Here is a 25,045-nt window from a genome sequence, read left to right as displayed (position 1 = left end):
ATGTACATGTGGAGTTTTTTCAGTAGTAGATACTGCAGTACTACACAATCTGCAGTTGGTTGAATCCGCAGATGCAAAATCACAGATGCAGAGGAACCACAGTTACAGAGGGCTGACCATAAGTTATACATGGATTTTTGACTGTGCAGAGGAGGGTGGGTGCCTCTAACACAAGCATTGTACTAGGGTCAACTGTAATTGTAACTCTTTTCTGTCTGTGACCCTATAAATATAATGGCTATTTAGACATTCTTGTGAAAAGTTAATGTTTAATTTTTTTCTCCTGGTAACACATCATTAGTATCTAAAATCTATAGCATATCTAAGTAATTTGTTGTAATATGTATTATAATTTAAATAACATTTTTCAGAAAGGTAATTTAATCCTTTCTTTGAAAATACATTATAATTAAGAAAGGACATGATTATTTGGCAATTTGAAAATTTAAGCCTATTTTCTGGACTGTACATTATCTAAGAAAATAGATGCTGTGAGTCTGTCTCTATGCAATACTTCTAGGACATTTCCCTTACCGAATAGTTAGAAGAATGGTTTGGTGCAAATCTATGAAGTTAATTTTCATTCTTTATTGTACTGTAATATTCCTACCTAACATGTTTGGATTCCTTGCTTAAACTTTTGGGCATCCAAAGACATGGGAATTGAGTCATAAGTGTTGAATGTCCCCTAGTGGTTTTCTCTGTTACAAAGATAGGTTGGGAATGGGATCTATTGGCATCTTGCTATGTTAAGTGTTCATTATCTTTAAAATGAATGTCTTTTTCATTGTAAACTATCAAACACAAAGTAATTAGAAATACTTTAACTTTCCTGCCTGTATCGTAATATTGAATTTTACTGTTTGGTAATTACTGGTCTTTGAAGAAGTTGAGTAAGCACGCTGCTAGTTTTCCCGTATCTTGAGTAAGGTCAGTAAAATATGTTCGCTAACATATTTTGATTATGTTGGCTAACTCATTTGGTTGACACTTAACCCATTTGGTTTGTTGTGAGGATTATAGTTATAGGTAAGTTAAGTGCTGTGCTTAGTAATAGAATTCTCAGTGGTCAGGGTGGTAAACCTTTTTATTTTATATTCAGAGAATCTTAGGGATTCATAGATTCCCTAGAGATAATCTTGTGTAACCCCTTTTACAAGCATGGAGTCTGAGACCTTGCGATTCTAAATGACTTGCCCACAGTTTCCTACCTGCTTTTGCATCCAAGCTAGGATTTTAAGGCATTATTCTTTCTGCTGTAACATGATTTTTTTTTAATCTAGTTACCTTGTCCCAAATCACATAAATAAACCTTACTAGCCAAAAGTTAGCCACAGCTTTTAACTTTAAAAAGGGGGAGGCGTAATTAAATATCTAGTAACATACCATGTAGCCACTATATCCTCAGCCTAATTTGGGAGAGAATTGTTGCACTTGGATATTGACTGCCAAAGCTCTAGAAAGTATACTTATGATTGGTCTGTCTACTACCAAAATGGTATCAGGTCTACTACCAGTATAGAGAAAACCTATTTAAGATTCTTCTACTGGCAAGGAGTGCTCTCTTTTTCTTATTTGTTTGTTCATTTTGTTGTGCTCTCTAATAGCAGTCCATTATTTTATCTTTCAGTCTTTAGCCTTTCTTTTATGAAAATGACCTACTTAGAAGAGAGATAGTCCTCTTAGAATATGTTGGAATAAACTCTTTTTTTGGAAGGAATAGGAAAACAACTTTTTTGTTTTGAAATCAGTTTGAAATTCTCTTCAAGTGACAAATTTTCTTAGCAGAAGTACTTTTACAGCGTAAAATTTAAAAATTAATGCTAGTACTAAACTGTTAATCATTTTAGCTAATTTTATTTCAGGAGGATAAGGATATTCTGACCAGATTACTAGCAATATAATAAGATCTACAGTTGCAATTTCTATGACAGTAAGTTTAGCTTCTGTAAAATATAAAGAACCTTATTTAAACAGGTAATGGCATACCACCTGCTGAATTAATAATTTCATTATTGTCTCTTACCAGAAATATGATGGGCATCTTCCAATAGAAGTAAAAGCTGTTCCTGAGGGCTCTGTCATTCCCAGAGGAAATGTTCTCTTCACAGTGGAAAACACAGATCCAGAGTGTTACTGGCTTACAAATTGGATTGAGGTGAATTGTTTTGTTTTGTTTTGCTTTTCACTTTTACCTAACATTAATTGTAGATGTAAAAACCATTCAACTGGGATTCTAGTTTAAAAAATGCTACCAATAAAGTTATGTAACCTCCTAAAATTTACTAAACCTTTCCAGGCCTCAATTTCCTCACCTATAAAATGACAGTTGGACTAAATAATCTTTAAGTTTCCTTCCAGTAAAATCTAGTCTTCTGAGATCTTAAAATCAAATTGTAAAGAATTATTACTGTTAAAGCTCAGTTGGCCTCCATCTTATTTGTTGCAATCCTAAATATATACCATCATAGAGAAAGATTACAAAAACAGCACAGATGTATTTTTAGTAACTTAAGACATTTTATGGCTGTTCTGTTCCAGTTAGACTAAAAGAATTTTGTTCAGCTTCTTAGTAACTGTTTTCTTTATTCTTACCTAATCAGTTTAGGGCCTAGACTCTACCACCTGGTATTTCTCATTTAAATATATTCAAGATTCACTGATGGTTTTAATTTCTAATCTCAAAAGGAGAGTACATTATAGGCTGTGAGTTTATATTACAGGGCTTTGTTTGCTTTCCTGGTATCTGTACTTAAGCAATCATGTTTTCACAGCCTCATCGCTTTGATATTAATAATCTAATTAGATTATCAATAGCTTAGATTTTTATCTATAAGAAGAAATATCCTAGGAAGTAACCGTAGAATAATGTCACCCCACTATCTGAGAGGTGTTTACTTAGTGCTTGGTACTTTTTGTCTTATTAATGTATTGGTTAAACTAATTTGTTCTATTATAAAATAATACATTTGAGGTTCATTTATAAAGACTGGAAAAAGTTTAGAAAAAGTAAGAGGTCAGGAATATTTTTGAAATACATTTTTGCTAAGTCGACAGGAACTTTCTTTTTAGACTCTGGGTGGGCCATCAATTTATAATAGCCTAACAGGCTCTGAAACAGTGAACAATTAACTAAAGTAAAGATTTAAAATAGTTTATTTCTATGTCTTAAAACTTTGAATTAACTCATGAACTCAGAGTAAAAGGAAACATATTATTAACAGTTCTCATGCTATTTTACTGGCAGATGTTTTATTTTGAGGGGAAGGCATTATAAAGAGTAGAAGAGCTCTGAACCGCATCATCTAGTGTATCCTTTACGCTCAGTGCCAAAAGGTCCCACACAGATAAATCTTATTTTGAAAATCATCATTTGTGAATCACCTTGCTTCACTTTTTTTTCTTTTTAGTTTTCTGATTGAGGATTTAGTCAATAAGTACTCTTCCCCTGTGTTGAATTGGAGTTTCATAAAGCAGATGTTCAGCAGAGAACTAGTTCCAAGTCTGCTTGCTTTTCATGTATGTTTTACTTTATCCTCTTAAGAAAGTGAAAAACACTAGCCTTAAAAAAAGTTTTTTTTTAACTACCTGTTTTAATAATCGTTATTTTGGTGTATTTCACTATAAAAAAGCCGTAAAGTAAAAAAGTTTATATACGGCCATCTTAACAGCAGTTTGTTAGCAAATATAAAAATATTTTTAGTTTAAAAATTATTAAACATAAAATCCAATAAGAGGCTGTTAGATTTTGAAGAAAAAAAATTCCCTGTTTTCATTTGCTTATTGAGTTTACCTCCTATTCTAATGTATATTATTTAAATAATTTCATTCCTTGGTAGGTATTTTTATCTAAGGCACAAAAATGTATGTTCTGAAACAATCCCTTTGTGATAGATCCTATGTTTTATAAAAAACTGTGTGTAATCTAAATACCGAGTCTCCAGAAGCCGCTTTCTCAGAGTCACTTTGCCTCTTTCATGGGTTTCTGTGTGGGGTTAGAGGAGGTTCATCTTCCTCTTATCCATCTCCAGCCCAAGTTTACCACCTCATAAATGGAATCTGTTACCAAATCCAACAAACTTGTTATTTAAAAACTTGAGATTTTCTTCAGGAAATCCTTGATTTAAAACATTTAAAATAACAGTACTAAGTAGTATTCCTTCCAGTTCCCTTTGCCAGTATGTGTAAAGTGTGTGTGTGGGGGGGGGGGTTTGTGGGTTTTTTTTGGCCACACTGCGCAGCTTGTTGCATCTTAGTTCCTTGACCAGGGATTGAACCCGGGCAGTGAAAGCGCTGAGTCCTAATCACTGGACCGCCAAGGAATTCCCGGTGCAAAGTTATTAATAACATTCTTTGATTCACTGTACACTGAATTTTAAAATCCACTAAAATTATTGAATTGCTTTATCAATTTCAGTATTGGTGCTAGAAGAAACCTTAGCCCTCAAATCAGATTTTAAAACATGTTTAAGAGAGTCTAAGTGTTCTTCAGAGGTGTCTCAGACTTGTGAGGGGCTGAAGAATGAACATATTGGGCTAAACTTAACCATTTCTTCCAACCAAAAAAACAAAACAATACCTTTTTGCTGTTAAAAAGAAGACTTTAAAAGTATTACATTGATCAAATGCCCTCATTTCACAGATGAGGAAATTGAGCCCTGAGAGGTGAACAGGCTAGTTAACAGTGTAGGTCCAGTCCCCTTTCGACTATACCACACCATTTCTTATTCTTTAAAATTCCTTATCCTGGACAGTAACGTTATAATGAACACTTCTTAAATAAAACTTGCAGGTTCATTTACTTTAGTCTTAGTTTTCAGCTAAAAATTTTATCTTGATTTGTGTGGGCAAATTGCTGTTTTGCAGAAGTTTCCAACAAGGCCACTTTGTTAGACCTTGAATTAACCCAAACTAACTTGCCTTTTTTTCCCTTGCTTACACCTACAGTGATCTTTTTTAAAGGGGAGTGATTTTATTAAGAGTATAATTTAAGCTGATTTTGTTGGACTATGAAAAGGAAATGGTGATGTGAAGGATCACTGTGTCTCATAGTTATTTCTCTCCTTCCCTGGCATTTTTCGAGGGGTAAGGTCAATCTTCTACCTTTATAACTCAACTAGAGTTTTTCACATTATGTTTTCTATCTTTCTCATACTCCTAGATAATATCAGTCTAAGTTAAATTAAAAATGTGAGAGTTGATTGAATTAACTTCAGCAAATGAGTATTGATTACAGTTATATACCCAAAAATTGCTGGGCACAGAAATTAGAGTAAGTTATGTCTTACTTAAGGGCCTTTGGAGGAGGAGCAATTTATTCTTAACTAACCACTAATATAAGTAAGAATGCTGAATTGGTAGCAAAAATAGGGAATTCTGTCTAAGATATCATGAAGTGGAAAATAAGCTTTTAATAAGGGACAGGAAAAGGTGAGGTATTCTTAGAATGGCAAGTAGCCCAAGGGAGACTATAGCATAAAAGTGGAAAATACCATAAGGGATAAATCTTTAGATGGTAAACAAGGCAAGTTTGTAAAAGCCCTCAAATTTCAACACGAATTGGCTGTCTTCCTCTGTGGACAATAGATAGCCATTAAAGGATTTTAAGGAATGGCAAAACCTGAATAAAACTCTTAACTTTAGAAGGATAACCAGTGCAGTATAAAGAGTAAGTCAGAGAAGCTAAAGATTAGAAGCAGGATAATCATGGGCACTGGCAGTGGAATCACTGCAATTACGAAAGAATAATTTCAGGAGCGGAATGCTTAGACAGAGGTGATTTGTCATAGAGTTCAAGTTAGGAGTTGCGTCAGTTTTCTACTGTTATGTAACAAACTACCCCAAAATAAAACAACTGCTATTTCTCATGATTCTGTGGTTGACTGGATGGTTCTCTGCTGGTCTTGCTTGGACTTATATGAGTCTGCGTTCAGCTGAGGGTTCAGCTCGGATAAAACAGTCTGAAATGGCCTCACTCCCATGTCTGGGCCTCAGCTCAGGTAACTGGGACTGCTGGACCTCTTTTCATGACTTAGGCTTCTTTATAACACAGCAGTCTCGAGGTTCTAAGAAAATGAGAGTAGAAGCTATAAAACCTCTTGAAACAGAAGCTTGGAAGTCATAAATATGGCTTCTGCTACATTCTGTTGGTCAAAGGCAAATCAAAAGGACAGCTTGGAATCAAGGGATGAAGAGATAGATTCCATCTCTTGATGGGAGGAGCTGCAAAGAATTTGGAGCCATAGTTAATCAATCATAGGAATCCACTGCTGCAGTTTTTCTTAGGTGACTGAGTTGGGAAGTCCAAGGTTAAATAATCTTTTTGTTTGTTTTTACTTATTTTATTTATTGGTCACTTAGCTGGTATTCAGCAAAAGATTGTTTTGTAAAATTTAATTAAGGAAGTAAATAGCTTTTTGAGTGAGCACAGATGTTGTTGTCAGCTTAGCAGCTCTTTCTAAAACAAATTTGAAGCTGCTTGTAATAGCAGACTATCTGGTTTACAAAATAAAAGATAGAAAATTACGATCCTAGAATGGAGGAGTGAATTCCTAAGCTATAATAATTAGTATAGTTGCTGTGATTAAGCATCAGACTTTCTTTGGAGTTTCCTGGCAGCCAAGGAAAAAAGGGAAAGCAAGGGACAGTTCTTAGCAGAAAGTAGGAACCCAGCAATTCTTTCATTTCCTCACTTGGGAACCTGTGTAATAGGAACTGAGTTACAAAATAGACAGCGACCTCACAAGTTTATAGCATATGCAGAAATGTTTCATGTGGCTCTCTTATAATGACTTTTGATAAAAGCCAAGGACATAAAGCATAGCTCAATGAATAGAATTGTCTAGTGCTACACAAAAATACCTCAAGTACATAACCTACCAGTAGTCATGTTAGATCCGAGGAAAAATTAGATCCAGTACTACCTAGAGGAGTAAATAAATAACTTATTTAGATGTAGACTATTTAAGATGTAGACTATTAAGACTAGTGCTGGTCCATGAACTGTTTGATGCAGGTCCACATTAAATACGGAAATCAAGGATAAGCGTTTAGAAACTTTGATGGCAATTGCCTCAACATCCAAGTGTGAGTATATTTTATAAAACTATTGGTCCACAATAGATTGAAAATTAAAAAATACATTGGTCCTTCATCACAGATAGTCTTTCCAAATATTATTTGCTTCTTTGGAGCTTTGGATGGAAAATAGGTAATTTGACATTCTTTACTGTTAAGGACCGAGTTTGCTTATCCTCTGTGTTGCGGATTTGAGAGCTGAGCTCGGCACTGTATCTGAAATGCATGTGGTAGGCGTCCTGCCATACAGTTGAAATGTCCAATTGGTATTTCTAGTAGTATGGAAGTCCAGGACATACCTCCAGAGAAAGCTAGGATTTTCCTCAGAAAGCACCCAATTTTTTATGTATTAATGTTTGTGGTTGATTTTATTACTACAGACTATTCTTGTTCAGTCCTGGTATCCAATCACAGTGGCCACAAATTCTAGAGAGCAGAAGAAAATATTGGCCAAATATTTGTTAGAAACGTCTGGTAACTTAGATGGTCTGGAGTACAAGTTACATGATTTTGGCTACAGAGGAGTCTCTTCCCAAGAGGTAAGAAACTGAAGTGAACTTCAATTAATAAAATGTGGATTGTCGGTTAGGTTACGGTTACCACTGTAAAGTTTTTGGGAAGTTACTGGGATTGATCTTGCTTCTAAGCAGGCCACATTTTGAAATTCCAGAGATTCAATCAGAGATATACATTAAATACCTAAGTTGTGTTAGCCTATTTTAGAAATACCTGAAATACAGCCTTCAGTAAACATCCTTGTCCTTTACGTATTGGATGGATGGATGGACAGATGGATAAACAGATAAAATAAATAGTAGCAGATGTCAGATAATGCTACAGGGAAGCCAAGGCAGAGTAAGGGAAAAGGAGGTGATGGGAAGTGGGGGTGGATCGCTATTAAATAGGTCTCTTTGAGGAGGCAACAGTTGAATCCTTAAATATTTAGGAAAAACTGGATCTTTGTCATAAGAAACTATTATCTCTGATAATAGTTAAATATCTCTTTAGGAATAACTGAAGACGATAATTGCTTTGGGGGCTATGCTCTATACCTCAAGTATGGGTCTTTTCTTTTTCTTTTTTTGGATTTTGGTTTATGGTTTATTTTCCAGACTGCTGGCATAGGAGCATCTGCTCATTTGGTTAACTTCAAAGGAACAGATACAGTAGCAGGAATTGCTTTAATTAAAAAATACTATGGAACGAAAGATCCTGTTCCAGGCTATTCTGTTCCAGCGGCAGAACACAGGTAAAATTCTGTTTTCATCCTCCTATTATCTAACCTTGGTTTTCTATAACTAAATTTTTTCATTCTGGTAACTCAGTGATGTTTTGTTTAACTACAGAGCCAGGTAGTACAGTAAATCTTCATGAATTTAAGCAATACTAATTCAGTATTCATACTCTGTATAAAGACTGGTCTCGGGGAGGTAGAGAACTTGTAACTGTCCTAATAGAAACAATTTAGGAGCTTTTTTCCAACTCATATATATTGCTCTGTAGGTTTTATTGTAAGGATTTTTTTAGCTTCTCTATTGCCGTGTGCAGATAGGTTGTATTCATTAAGTCTAGAAGCCCTCACTGTGAAACCTGGTCACTGTTTTCCCTTTCCCTGCTTTCTACATGACTTCACTTATCTTTGTTCTGGAAGTTATCTTCTGAACCCAGTACCCTCAATTATAGATGAGCAAGTTAGCCCCTTTTTTTTTTTTTTTTTTTTTTTTTTTTGCGGTACGCGGGCCTCTCACTGCTGTGGCCTCTCCCGTTGCGGAGCACAGGCTCCGGACGCACAGGCTCAGCGGCCATGGCTTACAGGCCCAGCCGCTCCGCGGCATGTGGGATCTTCCTGGACCGGGGCACGAACCCGTGTCCCCTGCATCAGCAGGCGGACTCTCAACCACCATGGAAGCCCGCAAGTTAGCCCTTTTGTTGAAAGGAAGAGTGTTAGGGTCTTCTTACGCTTCCTTATCTGATTTTACTAAAGCATCTCAAGTTAAACTAGAAGACAATTATGATCTAGGCTATAGCTGCTCTGATCCTAGAGTTAATTTTATTGAAAGTTAGTGGAGTTTTTAAAATGTATGCCAAACCTTATTTCTGGTTCTTATAACAAAAATTATTTAATGTAATTAATTCGGGGCAGTTTATTAAATTCTACTCATACTTGAATATTGCAGGGTGTTAAAACCAGCAGTGAATAAAGCTGAGCTTTGATCTCAGGCAGTCTACTGGGTGCTACAAGGGATAGAAAGATGTAAAGAATTAATCCTATCTTTTGGATTAAAAATAGTACACTAGCAGCGTTCTGCTCTGTTAAGTGCTTTTAAAGAGGTACAATTAAAGTGCTCTAGCAGTGCAAAGGAAGGAGTAGTAGGGTCATGTTCCACTGATAGGGTTGGATCAAGAAAGGTTTTATAGAGATGGTATGCAAATCTTGACTTCTTGAATGATTGGTAAAATTTAATGGCAGGCATCAGATTATTCATTCTCTAAATATTTATTACATGCCTACCATGTGTTAAGCATTGTCCTGAAAGAGCAAGAATGAAAGAGGCAAATATGGATGTGTTTAGGGAATAAGGGCTGAAATGTATTTTGTAGGGACATTTTGTAGGGAATGTAGGGTAGAGTGGAAAGACAGGTTAGTAAACACCCTCAAATTTATTTTGATATTGAAATGTTAACTATTTGCTCATCATGCTAGATTATTCTAATTCCATTTTCAAATGGGAGTGGGCATTGAAGTTTTTGAGCAAAGAAGTGATGTCATCAGAGAAATACTGTCGAAAGAGTAATAGTGGGCTATCTTATGAATTGAAAAATAGAAATGAAAAGTTAGGAGGATTTATAGGAAGCTGTTGCAATAAATTTGACAGGTTCAGATCCAAGTGGCTAAATAAATGCAAAGAAGGGGATAAACATGAGCATTGGCTAGGGAGATGAAATTGCTGGAACATGATGATTTGAATTGGGGCTCAGTAGAGGGTACATTCAGCTAACATATATTAGCATTGCTTTATTAGTAGGGACCTGAATACTTTCACATGTAAGTTTCAAGACTGGTGAAACTGGGAAAATAAGAGTGACATTAACAGACCAGGATTTTAGGGTTGCAGTATTTTTATTTTTGGTCTTAGATATATGTACACCTTTTAAAAAACTTCTTGTAGTACCCATATATTAGACTCTTCATTGATGCTTTTGTTTCAGAGTAATAACATCATGAGTATGATACTATACATCTGAGAATAAAGGTGATACCTTCTTTAGGGCTTTATGTTAAAACAGGTTGAAAATCTATTGTATTTTTATAGTCTTGTAATATTTACTACACCTGCAAATTTGACTCTTTAATGTGTCAGATGTTCTTAAATAGACAGGTCGTTTAAACAATAGCAAAGTATAGTGAAAAGAGCTGTAGACTGAAAGTTGGGAAATCTGAGTGACCTTACAGCTGACATACTGGGTGGCCTTGGGCAAGTCATTTATCTCTCTGTTCTTCAGTTCCTCCATGCAGGAGGAGCTAAAATTTTACATCTCCTACATCAGAAGGTCATTGAGGGAAAATGAACTAACACCCAAGATAACTTTAAAATAAGGAAACACTAAAATTTAGAACATTGCCATTATTGTTATAAATATTTTCTTAAAGAATATATGAATCTGGACTTGAAAATATTCAATTACATAACTCTTCCTCAGACTTTGGAAAGGTATCAAATTAAATTAAGTAGAATTCATTGAACAAATATTTATGATCTCCATATACCAAATATTATACTAGATGTTATTATGATTAGATTATGTGGAGGGTGCTATGGGGAATGTCTGTGGGACGATGAGATGAAGAAACTCATTTTCCTCCCTAACAAAATGGATCTGTATTCCAGAAAAAAAAAAACCTGGGCTAAGGTACAGATTTTGGAAACTCTCACTACAAAGGTATTTTTTAAAAGCTTTTGAGTGTTTTTCACATAGGGAGGTATAGAGAGAGACCAGTGCCCCAGGTCACATTGAGAAAGGAGAGCATCTAGGGGAAACTGAAGAGGACCCATAGAAGTATGGGGAAAAAAATCAAAACATGGGATATGTCATTGAAGTCATTGGGAAAGAAAGCTTCAGGAAAGTTCACATGCCAAAGAGCAAGTAAGATAAAGACTAAAAATGAACCATTAAGTTTGCTAGATGTGATACACACAAATAGCAGAGTTAGTTGACTGTATTGATACAATGCTAGTAAAAAATAAGGGCATAAACAGTGACCTCTTAACACTAAGAGTTTGTTCTTACATTGCAAAGCTCTCCAGTGTTGGTACTTTTTGAGCTTAATTCTCTCCCTTATAAAGGGGACCATAGCAATTCTTGATATGAAGAAGGGGCTTCTCTTTATCCATGTGTTAATTTTCCCTTTAGCCTGCAGATACTTGCATTAAGTGGAGAGTTGGCATCATAGCTACTTTGTTCACTGTAAAATGAGTTTTATATAAATATGCTATCTCTCCATTTCAGATGAGAGTAGTTCTGGGTAGCTAAGTCTTTACACCCCTGAAATGTGCATGCTCTGCCATCCCCCGCATAAGAAAAGTTGTTTACTTCAGTCCTTTAGAAAAAAAATAAGAATAAAACAACAATTTCAAAAATAAATTAGTATGACTTTTCAAACAGTTTTGAGATAATTTTATATCTGCATGGGGTTAAATGAATGGGTTGTTTTACTTTCCATCATTTTACTTCGGAAAATGGGGTAGAGGCAAAGACTAGCAAATTAGGGAGAAAGAAAAACTACTTGGCATGAGAAAATGGTAACAATTCTAAAATTCATTATGAAGTTTTCTTTAAGAATTTAAAAAAATTTTTATGTTATATATTGGTTAACCAGCAAGTACTTAGGTTACATGTCATTAATCTGTTCAAAAAGAACCACCATTATTGAGGACAGTGTAAAAATCACTATAATAATACTTGCCTAATAGAAACTCACACGCTTTATTTCCCATCTTAATTATGTTTTGCTGAAACTAAATATTATAATTCTTATTCCCGGAGCATATATTAAGTACTAGTGGATAATCTGTAAGTGAAATAAATGACTACCTGTTACTGGCCAACTGAAGATATAACAGGTAAAGAGTTAGTTTACTGTATCTATGCATGGTGTAGTATAAATAATTGCCTAAGTAATTGCTTTTAAGTGTAAGATTTTGAAATGTAAGAAAGATAAAATGTGTCCCTTCTATTATTGGTATATGGTTTTGAAAATGCACAGAAGGGAGCCAAATGCTTGCATGGCCTAGCAGAATAATGGGAGTATGTGTTCATTCCTTCTAACATCTCAGTGTAACGTAGAAAGTGTCTGCAGCAGGTACTTTTTAGCTCACTCATTTTAAATGGGTAGGTTCAGGAGGTAGGTTCAGGAATACTAAAAAAGAAGATAATGTAGTTTTATAGTTGGTTGAACATGACAAGAGTTTAAATAACTATTGGAGAGGAATGAGATTACTTATAGTCTTAAAAATTGGCCAAGGACTGGTTTGGCTCAGATACTCAGTTAACCTTTTGATGTGCATTTATTAAACTAAATCACTCACCTTCTCTGCAGTGTTGAAGGTGTAGTATAGTAAACATGAGATATGATTCAGGAACATATAATGTGTCTGCCTAAGTAAATCTGTATTTTCATTTTGTTTTCTAGTACGATAACAGCTTGGGGGAAGGACCATGAAAAAGATGCTTTTGAACATATAGTAACACAATTTTCATCAGTGCCTGTATCTGTGGTCAGCGATAGCTATGACATTTATAATGCGTGTGAGAAAATCTGGGGTGAAGATCTAAGACATTTAATAGTATCAAGAAGTACAGAGGCACCACTAATAATCAGACCTGATTCTGGAAATCCTCTTGACACTGTATTAAAGGTAAATTTTAATACGTAAGTTGACTATTAAAGTGCCTATAGACCAGCTGCATCGACACTACTTTTAATTTCATTTATACACACACCATTTCAGAACTCTCTGGACTAGTCCCCTTATTTTAGAGTTGCAACCCAGAGAGTAATAGATTTGCCCAAGGTCACGCATTAATAACAGAGGAAGGATATCCAGAGTTATGGATTATTTATATACTGTCAAAGAAACAGTTAAGTACTGTTGAATAGATATTTTCTTTTCTTTTTACCTTCAAAATTAATTAATAGTGTTAACATTTTAACCAGTCCTGTGATTTGGTTACCAAGTTTGTGGGTTCTTTCTTTTTCCTTTATCATTGCAGTACCTTTGAAGGTTTTAGTGCAAAAGAAATATGTGCAATGTAATGTGGAATAAAAATAATTTGGAAATAGTTTTCAAGTAGAGATTCATTACAGATACTGTTGATTCTCAATATAGCCTTGTTGCATTGTTTTTAGTGTTTAGGACTTGGTTTACCTTCTCTGAAAAGCACTAATAAGAGCAGGTTATTGATGCTTACTACTAGGAAAGTATAGTGCTGTGCGTGCTTTGCTTTAGCTGTGTCATTATTTAATCTCTATGAAAATCCTATGATCAATATTACAATCTCTTTTTTATAGACAAAGAGACCAGCTTAGAGAGGTTAAAATAAACTTGCTTCAGGTCACATGACATGTAAAATAAGCCAAGTATCCAACGTAGGTCTTTGTGGCTGTCACCTTCCCTCTTTACCACACTGTTTCCCAGCTGATGATTAGGTGATGAATTACCCCTTAAGAAAGTGGGGTGTAGAATCAAGGAGGTCTTTTCCTATCCTGTTAATAGGCCATCTGAAGGTCTGATCTTAGCCTGAAATATGAACAGATTTGGTTTTAGCAAACTGAACAGGTTGCATGTTTTTCCTGTTACCTAATAAAAATACCCAAACCTAGTTTCAAGAATCAACAAAGTTATCAGTATGGAATGTTTTCATTGTTAGAACAATTTATTTAGGAAAAGGGAGTGATTGTTGGGTAGATCTTTGGAATCTCTGACCAAGCTTTCTGAGAAATTTTCAGTCAGTGTTGAGGTATTTCAGCTGCTCCCAAACTTGCAGTAGTTAATGAATAAGTGGGACAACTTGGCATATTAAGCAATTTGGTTTTAAAAATGGGTGTCATTGTTAAGTGAGAAGCACCTCAGAGAAACTACGGGTTATATATGCTTCATTTCCAGCTTTATCTGTGTATCATGATTTCTTTGAACTTTGTAATTCAGGTGGATTCGTGTCAGACAAATTATTTATGTCAGACAAATTAAATTATTGGGCACAAGCAGAAAAAAATCCAAATCAAAAGTATAATCATCTTTTTTAAATGATGTTTTATATACCTTTGAAAAATATTATATTTACCACTGTAAGCTCCTAATGTTAAAGGGTTTTTTTTTTCCTGAATCTAATTTGAAAAATGTGAGGGAAAACTACTTGTGTTCTGAGCCACTTTACAGTATAAGTTGACTTGGTAGAAAATTGCATGCCTGTTTCTAACATAATCAAAAGGAATTGAGACAAAATTTTAGAAGGCTTATACATAGTATTGTAAAATTTAATTTGATTAATTTTTATTAATTTTTATATTCTCGACCTTGCTTTGCTAACAATCTTGGGTTTTTTTAAACTTTGGAAAGCTTTAACACTTTTTTTTCAGTATTAGTTATTTTGTGTTTGGCTGTGTATTTTTCCATACAGGTTTTGGATATTTTAGGTAAGAAGTTCCCTGTTACTGAGAACTCAAAGGGCTACAAGTTGCTGCCACCTTATCTTAGAGTTATTCAAGGGGATGGAGTGGATATTAATACTTTACAAGAGGTACGGATTTTATATTAAAAGTTTCAATAAAGCAATCCTTATAATTAAACTCCTTTTTATTAGTTTGATAAAGAACACATTAATAATTTAAGTACAGCTGTGATTCTTTTAATAAGTGTTTAAGATGGTTTATGTCTTTTCTGTTAATTGCTTAAAATTTAAAATATAGAAGTATATTTAAAATATATTAACTTAAAATACAGAAGTACCGGCCAAACCATACTGCCAGTCCTCATTGGCCGCCCTGGATGATGAGCCCAAAGAAGTGTCACTAGGAAACAAGAAAATGCCAGTCAAGGAATATTTTTTGTATATACAACAAAAAGTCTTGACACTGTACAAATAGGTCTCAGTTTTAATAGAATGGAGCTTCATTCTAACAGTGTGAAACTTGAATGATATTCATCTGTGCTTTTTCAAAAATTACTGAATGGTTTGTCACCTCTTCTAAATTTTAACATTGACTGTTACCACTATTAGCCAAATAGCGTATGTTTTATGCAATTTAAAACTTTTTCCTCTTTTGTTTCTCGGATAAGCTTCTAAGGAACTCAATTTTTATGGAGTATTTTGGGTATTAAAGACTATCAGCGATACCACGCTGTAGACTGTCAGCTACTATAAAGCACTGAAATTTTAATGTATATAGTTTCAGATGGAATCTTCTGTTTGAAAGAGTTCAGTGTGGTTAGATTAAGGTCAGTACCCAAATTATAAATAGTTTGTTTTCCAAAGATTCATTTAGAAGTAAGAACTATTGGGACCTCCCCAGCAGTCCAGTGCTTACGACTCCATGCTTCCACTGCAGGGGCCAAGGGTTCCACCCCTGGTCGGGGACATTGCACATGCCGCACAGGGTGGCCAAAAACAAAAAAAAACGAAACTAAATAAATAAAAGTAAGAACTATTGCATATCACTATCAGTACTTCCGTGGCGATATGCATTTAGAGTTTGAAAATGATGTCTGGAATAGATGTCTTGCAATAACAGAAATGAGGTTTCTTCTACCAACTCTCCCAAACTGCCTTGCCTAAGGAAAGTAGAAACTTCCCCAGCTCTTCTAAGGCTTTGATGTGAAAAGGAAGGAAGAAAAATCTGCAGCAAGGAAGAGGACCTGAGCATAGAAATCTCAGCTGGCATGTTTAATTGCAGTTGTCCTGTCGCTCAGCTGAATTGAAGGTTTCTGACCTTGGTATCAGTTAAGAACTAGTACGCATACCTCCATTGTAGCGGGTACCCTCACACATACTTATCCCCCTTTCAAATGAAGAAATGTGGGCAGGGTACTGTATATCAGAATACGCATTAGCCCAGTACGCTTCCCGTTGCTTATACCTAGCCTTACTTGTTCTTAGGGGCAGCTCTTTAAGTTCGGTTGTTCCATCAGGTATTTGAACTTCCCTTTAAAAACTGAAGCTCTTTGGCTTTCCTTTTTTTCTTTTTGTTTTCTTCTTTAAAGTTGAGAATCAGTTCAGAACTCGAACTTTTTTTTTTTTAAACTCCATGATCAAGAAGGTAAATATTGAGACAGATATTCTCTGGCATTGGTGAAACCTTAAACAGAATGGTCAGAGAATGAATAGTTGCTATTAATGCGGATGCACTCTTTACCTAAAGGGGGTAATACCTGCTACCTGCTTTCTTCATACTGTAGGTGGGTCAAAGTAAGTCTTTAGAAGCAAGAAAAGGAAATTCATATAGCATTTTTGCTATGTCTAGTCAGATTTCCTTCTGATTTGTATGTGCAAATATTTTTAAACAGTAATTTTTACTCTAATTCCATAATTTCCTGTAACAATAGAAAAATTCACTTAAACTTTAAATTGTCTAAATTTCACAACTTGTGGCAAAGCTATATGGGAAGAATATCTTATTGGTCCTAAAATACAGAGATATGACATTAGGTGATACTGTTCTTTGTGATTTACTCCTTCTTGTGCTTCTGAGGCTTACCTAAAATCAGGTGACAGTTCTGAAACTATTTTCTCTATATATTTTACCCAAATCTCCTTACCCTCCATCTTTATCTGTTTCCATTTCTTCTCCCCATTTTTTTTGTTCTACTCCTTGTATTTCTTCAGTATTGAAATGCACTTTTTAGAACATGCCTTAATTTTGTGTTGTCTTATGAGGTTTTTATTATTATTTTAGTTATACTTAGTTTACAGTTAGTTCAGTGAAAAATAAATCTGAATTCAGGGCCCTTGAGTACTTTTGGGTTCAGGTATAGTAATAAAAGACATGAGACTGGGTTTATGTACAACCTAAGGAATCACTTTAAAATAAATTGTATATGTTTCCATCTTGATTCCTGACATATACCAGGAGAATCAGATGGCTGAGATATTTTTTTAAGTGTGGGCTTGTTAAAAGATGGAGGTCCTTGGAGTTGATCTATCTGTGTCTTGCAAGGTTGAAAATAAGGATAGATAAAAGGTCAGTTTTGAGACTTTTGGTATTGGGAGGAATATGGCAAATTTATATTAATGATTCACTTAAAACTATTAGACTTGCTTACGGTTTTCTGATCACTTCTGAAAGTTCTGTTTAAGTAAAATGAAACGGGACTTTCCAGTTACTTCCTTTCGACTATTCTTATAAAATTAAAAATGGTTATTAAATTTTATTTGCCACCTTCTACCATAAAAGTGATGGAATATGTTAAATAAGACAGACGCTAGGTAAATAAGTCCTGCTTAGGAAAAAGAAATACAAATGATGATAATAATGTAGATTAATAAATTAATGCAACTTTTAAATTATGTGTCCCTTAACTATTCTAGTTGCTGGAACTCTCTGTTCATATAGGTCTCTCTTTCTGGCTTTTAGATGATCATTCTCCCAAAAATGATCCAATGATAAATCTTAACACCCAATCAGTTCATAATTTTGCTTACGGCACTGGAGTACCAGCCAGAGTAAGATGACTGCCAGTGTCTCAACTGTTACGCAGGAGAGGGTGTTTTATACTGTTTTACCACCAATACCCGTTGACTTTTAAATGCCCCATTACATATGACATGGGATAACATGTATTGAGATTTATTAGTGATGAGGAGTGTCATTTCTAGAATCTAGTAATTTGGGGCAAACATCCAGGCCCCATTGCTTGTGCTACTGGCATCTGGGCAGTAACTGCAAGAGGTAGGTGAGAGTTTACTCAAGTAACCTTAGGTATTTATAGCTATTATTTTTCTCCCTCTCATTTCCTCCATTCCCCCAACCTAAACCACAATCACTGTGACTACAACACAAATTCAGGAACTTTGAATGAAATCCCCTCCTTCTACACTTATCCCTTGGGCTGCCCTTTTTTGGGGTTGGTGGGTCTTTTAAAAGAAAAGAGTGGAATGTAACTTTGTGTAGACCTTATTCTTATCTCATTATTTACTGTGTTATAAAACAGCTTTGGATGGTTTATTCATCAATATGGCTCATGGATAATTAGCTCCTTCCTCTTCCAAATTACTTGGCTTAAATTTATTTATTTATATCTTATTTTTAATCTAGATTGTGGAAGGCATGAAGCAAAAAAAATGGAGCATAGAAAATGTTTCCTTTGGTTCTGGTGGAGCTTTGCTACAGAAGTTAACAAGAGATCTCCTGAATTGTTCCTTTAAATGTAGTTATGTTGTAACCAATGGCCTTGGGGTATGTCATTGAACTTTTACTCTTGTGTTGTTAATATTTATGTGTGTATGTTGAATGTACTTATTGAACACAATAGTCCAAGGATAATATGGTCCTGAACTGTTACTGTATTGTCAGGTACCCCTGACCTTGAGGCAGAAACAAAGAAGGAAAAGAGACAGGGGGTGATAACTTGACTTCAGAAAAAAATGGAGATTTGGGGAAATGAGAGATTATTTAAGAGAGATGATGCAGGTCAATTCATTTCCACTACTTCAGTATATACCTTTGAATCAAAAAGTTGACCATATTTGAACGAGAATGTCAGCTAACCTAGCCATCACGTATGTAAACACTGTCAAAGAATGTTTTAGGAAGGTGAACTATGACGTGTGAGTTGTGTTACTAGAATCGTGTTCTGGTAGCCTTAAAACAAGGGAACCCAAGCTGCAAGCAGCTGAACAACAGTCTCCCTAGCTCTTCATAAGCTCTTGAGAGTCTGTGTATTAAAGGGTGTGTGTAGGGGATCCTAAGAACACAGGGGTTGGTTCCCTACCTTAGTTCACCACCATCTTTCTTTGGCGAGTTCTGGGATTGCCTCTTCTGCTTCTCTTCTTATAGCCATCTCCAGTTGCTTCTTCCTTTCTGATCCTGAAACATTGTGCTCTAGGTTCTCTAGGTCTTCTTTGCTTCTGAGAGTAACAAGGTAATAGAATAAAAAGTAACAAAAGGGAAAAGGTTATGAAATAGGAAAGGCTTTATCATAGTAAACTCCTCGTTCCCTTGCCGCAGATTATATAATTGAGTTGACATAGATTGATTTTTCAGTAACACACATGTGCTGTACTTAGATCAGTTTAAGGGCAAGGCATAATACAAAAGGAGATACCTTAAGGGTCACATTGTTAACCTCAAAGACTTACTACAGATGGAGTATTAGTATTTACACTGGTAAGAAAGGATATCCAAGATTTGGATTTTGTTCATACCTTCTTCATCACAGAGGACTCTGTCCTCCAAAACAGGCTAGAGTCTTGTCTCTAAAAGCCAGGTGTGGATTGGTTTAATTATACGTACAAAGTGCCTTAAAATTCATATAAATTAGGTACACACTTTTTTTTTTTTAATGGGTGTTGAGTGAACATTTCTGATGATTAGTCTTGTATTTCTCCAACTTTCTTAATTTGGATTCCAGATTAATGTCTTCAAGGACCCGGTTGCTGATCCCAACAAAAGGTCCAAAAAGGGCCGATTATCTTTGCATAGGACACCAGCAGGGAATTTTGTTACACTTGAGGAAGGAAAAGGAGACCTTGAAGAATATGGTCATGTATGTATCTATGCTGATTTGGGTTTTTTTTTTTTTTGGTTTGGTTTGGTTTTTAAACAGTAGTAGGTTGACTCTTCAAATTAAGAAAGGAAGCTTTTATGTTTTATTTAAAGTGTTTACAGTTGCTGACCTAGCCTTCCAAAATACGATGAAAAGCGAGAAATGGCTAGATAGTAAATATGAGACTTTCACATACATTGGGTGAAATATTTTGTAACATTCCAAAAAAAATTATGGTTTTCTACGTAGTGATCAGCAGGGAGTGATTGGTGAGCTTCAGTGAGTTTGCATATATTTGATCTTACTCTTATTGCCAATTAGCAGTGAATCGTTTCTGAACGGGAATAGTTAAGAATACTTCTTAGACTGCTCATAGCTATTTATGTTATAGTAAAACTTTGGTAATTTTATTAGATAAAAGAAGGGCTATCCAAATTCTAAAATGTTGTTAAAGACAATTCCCTTTTTCAAAACAATAGAATCCAGTTCAGATGGTTTTCTTTAGTCTCATTTGATTCTCCCAGCAGCTCTAATGACTAAAAAAGGCAAGTTACGTTATCTTAGTAGTGTAAGATGTGAAAACAGTGAGACTTGATTCAGATTATATAACTAATAAATGGTGAAACCTAGACTTAACCAAGTTTTCTGATTTTAGTCAACCAAACTAGAAACATTTATAGTATGCTAAAGTAGTCTCTATGCTCGTTAACATACAAAAGTACACTTATATTCCTGAACTCAATAGTTATAAAATTTCTGTTTTTAAGCCACCAGATTGAAGAAGAAAATACTTTTTTAGAGGAAAATTACTCATGAATATTCATATTCTCAGAGGAGGGTTTACACTAAACATAAATACACTAACTTATTACTTCAGATGTTTTTTAACTTTTGATCCTTTATACCACATCACATATTTTGCTTATGTTACTTTTATTACATTCTTTTAAGATTTTGAGCCAGAATTAATACAATATGATTTTTCTGTTTAATGAAAAATATATATAAGTCCCTAAAACTTTTAGAATGAGATTCCTTTATATAGCCTGTTACGCAGCTCTTTGCATAGCCTTCACTTAACTCTTGTACTACCAAGACTTTGCCGAATTGGCAAAGTGACAAAAGTCACTTTAGACATGCTCATAACTATGAGTAAAACAAGGCATTGATTTTAAGAGTATGTGAGTGATACTCGAGAACATTTGAGTCACTAATCAATTTATGATCATCTAGACCTTTTGATTTAATAGGAACCACCTTTCCTCAATAGATTAAAGTTAAATTTATAAAGAAAATGTCACAGCGAGAGCAGTGTGATTTGAAGCAACACAAGGACAGATAAGATTGTTTCAAGATGGTGGAGTGGGAAGACCCTGAGCTCACCTCCTCTCACGGGCACACCAAAATTACAGCTATTTACAGAGCAAATACTGACGAGGAAGACCAGAATCTACCAGAAAAGATCTGCAACTAAAGCTATAAGGAAGGAACTATGACGGGGCAGGTGAGAGGGGCAGAGTCACAGTATAGTCAAGACCCACACCTGCAAGTGGGCAGCCCATCAACAGGAGAAGAATATAATTTCAGAGGTTCTTCCCAAGAAGTGAGGGGTCTGAGCTCCACCTCAGCCTCTCCAGCCTGGGGCAGGTCCTGCACCCGGAAGATAAGCCAGCAGGGCTTATTTCGGGACACCCAGGGGGCTGTGGGAAATAAGAGACTCTACTCTTAAAGGGCACACACAAACTTACACATGCTTTGAGACGCAGGGCAGAAGCAGTAGTCTGAAAGGAGCCTGAGTCAGACCCAGTAGCTGACCTTGGAGACACCTTGGGCCCCTCAGCTAGCTGCTCTTGGATCCAGCCCCACTCACTAGCAAGCCAACACAAGCTTCAGGACACCCTGGACCCCACAGCCAGCTGTTAGCAACTGGCCCTACCTACCAGCAGTCTGACACCAGCCCTCAGGACTTGGCTCTGCTCAGCAGTGGGCTGACAGTAGCCCCGGGACACCCCCAGGATTCCACAGCTAGCAGCCTTATAACTCAGCCCCACCAACCAGCCGCAAGCAGCCTACACACAAGGCCTGGCAACCAACAAGACTGGGAGCCAGCTGCATCTACCAGACTGCCTGCTGTAGTCAGTCTTCCACAACAGAAGGACCCAAGCAACCCACATAGGAGGAGCCCTAGAGCAGCATATAGCTCTGGTGACCAGAAGGGATTCACTGCTGGGACACAGAGGAGTTCTACAAAAGGCAACTTCTCAAAGGTCAGAAAACATAACCAGCCTACCACGTACAAGAGTTCAAGATAATGATCTTAAAAATGATCAAAGAACTCATGAAAAGACTGGCTAACCAGAGTGAGAGTTTAGAAGTTTGTAACAAAAAGTCAGAAAATATAAAGAACCAGAGATTAAGAATACAATAACTGAAATTAAAAATACACTAGAAGGAATCAACGGATGAAATGATACAGAGGAATGGATCAGTGAACTGGAAGACAAAGTAGTGGAAATCACTTAAGCTAAAGACAATAAAGAATTTTAAAAAATGAGAACAGTTTAAGACACCTCTAGTACAACATCAAGCAACTAACATTTGCATTGTAGTAGTCCCAGAAGGAAGAGAGAGAAAGGGGCAGAGAACATATTTGAAGACACAGTAGCTGAAAACTTCCCTAACCTGGGAAGGGGAAGCACAGAGAGCCCCAAAAGGATCAAATCCAAAGAGGACCACACCAAGAAAGACTGTAATTAGATTGTTAAAAGCAGCAAGGGAAAAGCAACAACTTACAAGGGAACTCTAATAAGGCTGTATAATCTGACTTTTCAGCAGAAAGTCTGCTGGCCAGAGGGATGGCACAATATATTTAAAGTGATGACAGGGTGAAACCTACAACCAAGAATACTCTCTACCTGGCAAGGTTTTCATTCAGATTTGAAGATATCAAAAGTTTTACAGACAACCAAAAGCTAAACGTTCAGCATCACCAAGCCAGCTTTATAAGAAATGTTAATAGGAGTAAACATGATAATTACAGAAGGAAATACCTCATCAGTAAAGGCAGTTATATAGTAAAGGTAGCAAATCAAGCATATACTAAGGAAGTTTAAAAGACAAACAGTAAAATCACCTATAAGTAGTTCAGGGATACACAGAACAAAAAAGATACAGAATGTGTCAAAAGCAGTAATGAGCCTAAATGTAAGACATGATACCGTGAAACTCCTAGAAAAGAACATAGGCGAAGCACTCTGACATAAATCATAGTAGTATTTTCTTAGTCTTCCAAGGCAAAAGAAATAAAAGCAAAAATAAATGGGGCCTAATTAAAAGTTTTGGCACAGCAAAGGAAACCGTCAATGAAACAAAAAGACAGCCTACATTGATGGGAAAAATATTTACAAATGATATGACCAGTGAGGGGTTAATATCCAAAATATCCAAAAAGCTAATGTAACGTAATATCCAAAAAACCAATCCAATCTAAAAATGGGCAGAAGGACTGAACAGACATTTTTCCACAGAAGACATCCAGATGGCTAACAGGCACATGAAAAGATGCTCAGCATTGCTAATTATTAGAGAAATGCACATCAAAACCACAATGAGGTTTCACCTCACACCTGTCAGAATAAATGGCCATCATCAAAAAGTCTACAGATAACAAATGCTGGAGAGGGTGTGGAGAAAAGAGAACCCTCTTACACTGTTTGGTGGGAGTGTAAACTGATACAGCCACTAGGGAGGACAGTATGGAGATTCCTCAAAAAACGAAAAATAGAGTTGCATACGACCCAGCAAGGCCACTCATGGGTATATATTCAAAGAAAATGAAAACATTAATTTGAAACCTATATACACCCCAATGTTCACAGCAGCATTCTTTACAATAGCCAAGATACAGAAGCAACCTAAGTGTCCATCAACAGATGAATGGATAAAGAAAATGTGGCACATATATACAATGGACTATTACTCAGCCATTAAAAAAAAAAGGAAATTTTGCCATTTGCAACAACATGGATGGACCTGGAGGGTATTATGCTATATGAAATAAGTCAGACAGAGAAAGACAAATACTGTATGTTATTACTTGTATGTGGAATCTAAAAAATAAAACAAATGAATATAACAAAACAGAAACAGTCTTACAGATACAGACAACAAATTAGTGTTTACCAGTGGGGAGAGGGAAGCGAGGAGGGGCAGGGTAGGGGAGTAAGAGGTACAAACTACTGTGTATAAAATAAATAAGCTACATGGGCTTCCCTGGTGGCACAGTGGTTGAGAGTCCGCCTGCCGAGGCAGGGGACACGGGTTCGTGCCGTGGTCCGGGAGGATCCCACATGCCGCGGAGCGGCTGGGCCCGTGAGCCATGGCCGCTGAGCCTGCGCGTCCGGAGCCTGTGCTCCGCGACGGGAGAGGCCACAACAGTGAGAGGCCCACGTACCGCAAAAAAAAAAAGAAAAAAGAAAAAAAGAAACTACACATACTGTACATCACAGGGAATATAGCCAATATTTTATAATAACTTTAAGTGGATTATAATCTAGAAATAATAAATCATTATGTTGTACACCTGAAACTAATATTGTAAATCAACTATACCTCAATAAAAAAATTTTAAACAAAAAATAAAACATAGGATAAAAAGGAAACAACATAATGACAAAAATGTTAGATAACGTTGTATGCTCCTCACCTTCCGATGAGATGGAAAACTTCGGCATAGTAGATTACTTCTGTGGATTTTTCAGGAAAAACTAGAGGCAGGTAATTCCTTAGTGAGACAGGGATGGCTTTACCAGACTCGAAAGGGAATTTAGTCCTAATTCTCTTAATTGGTCTTTGTTTTATCCTTGTGTGGATCAAATGGATTACACGTATCAGTGACTTCCGGAGTATACACAGAGTTTTTAAAATCAGTGGCTGTGCATTAGTCAAGAAATCAATTTATGTTTCTGTTCTGGGTTTGGTTGCTTGTTTTCAGTGTTGGCTTTGTTTGCTTGCTTGCTTCTTTAAGGCCAAAACTCGTGATTAGAAAGTTTAGTAAATTCCAAATTGAGAAGTTTAATCGGTGTTGAGTCTTGGCTAGGAATGAGGGAAGGTCTGGCAGGCTTTCCTTGCTGATCTGTCAGTCATGCTTATCAGTGACAGCCATAGTTCTTCTGGGCAACCAAAGCAGTAAGCATCTTCCACCTGAA

At 36.0% G+C, this 25,045-nt stretch overlaps 1 protein-coding gene and 1 long non-coding RNA gene across 3 annotated transcripts in view; one reads left to right on the top strand and one right to left on the bottom strand.

Moving 5' to 3' along the window:
- Positions 1 to 25,037, bottom strand: part of LOC132524823 (uncharacterized) — a 31,054-nt gene extending 6,017 nt beyond the window's left edge. The window contains exons 1-2 of the long non-coding RNA XR_009542053.1: positions 24,544 to 25,037; positions 19,065 to 19,200 (exon numbers count right to left, since the gene is read on the bottom strand). This is a non-coding gene — a long non-coding RNA (uncharacterized LOC132524823). The remainder of the gene's footprint in view (positions 1 to 19,064; positions 19,201 to 24,543) is intronic.
- Positions 1 to 25,045, top strand: part of NAMPT (nicotinamide phosphoribosyltransferase) — a 37,057-nt gene that overhangs the window by 8,783 nt on the left and 3,229 nt on the right. For both annotated transcript variants that reach the window (XM_060157274.1, XM_060157275.1), the window contains 7 exons: positions 2,030 to 2,158; positions 7,458 to 7,616; positions 8,190 to 8,326; positions 12,770 to 12,995; positions 14,758 to 14,877; positions 18,389 to 18,529; positions 19,704 to 19,838. In XM_060157274.1, the coding sequence (XP_060013257.1) occupies positions 2,030 to 2,158; positions 7,458 to 7,616; positions 8,190 to 8,326; positions 12,770 to 12,995; positions 14,758 to 14,877; positions 18,389 to 18,529; positions 19,704 to 19,838 (1,047 nt within the window). The remainder of the gene's footprint in view (positions 1 to 2,029; positions 2,159 to 7,457; positions 7,617 to 8,189; positions 8,327 to 12,769; positions 12,996 to 14,757; positions 14,878 to 18,388; positions 18,530 to 19,703; positions 19,839 to 25,045) is intronic.

Source organism: Lagenorhynchus albirostris, chromosome 8 (assembly GCF_949774975.1).
Source record: "Lagenorhynchus albirostris chromosome 8, mLagAlb1.1, whole genome shotgun sequence".
NCBI lineage: Eukaryota > Metazoa > Chordata > Mammalia > Artiodactyla > Delphinidae > Lagenorhynchus > Lagenorhynchus albirostris.
Note: the sequence above shows the minus strand (reverse complement) of the source record. Positions and strands in the feature narration are given on the sequence as shown.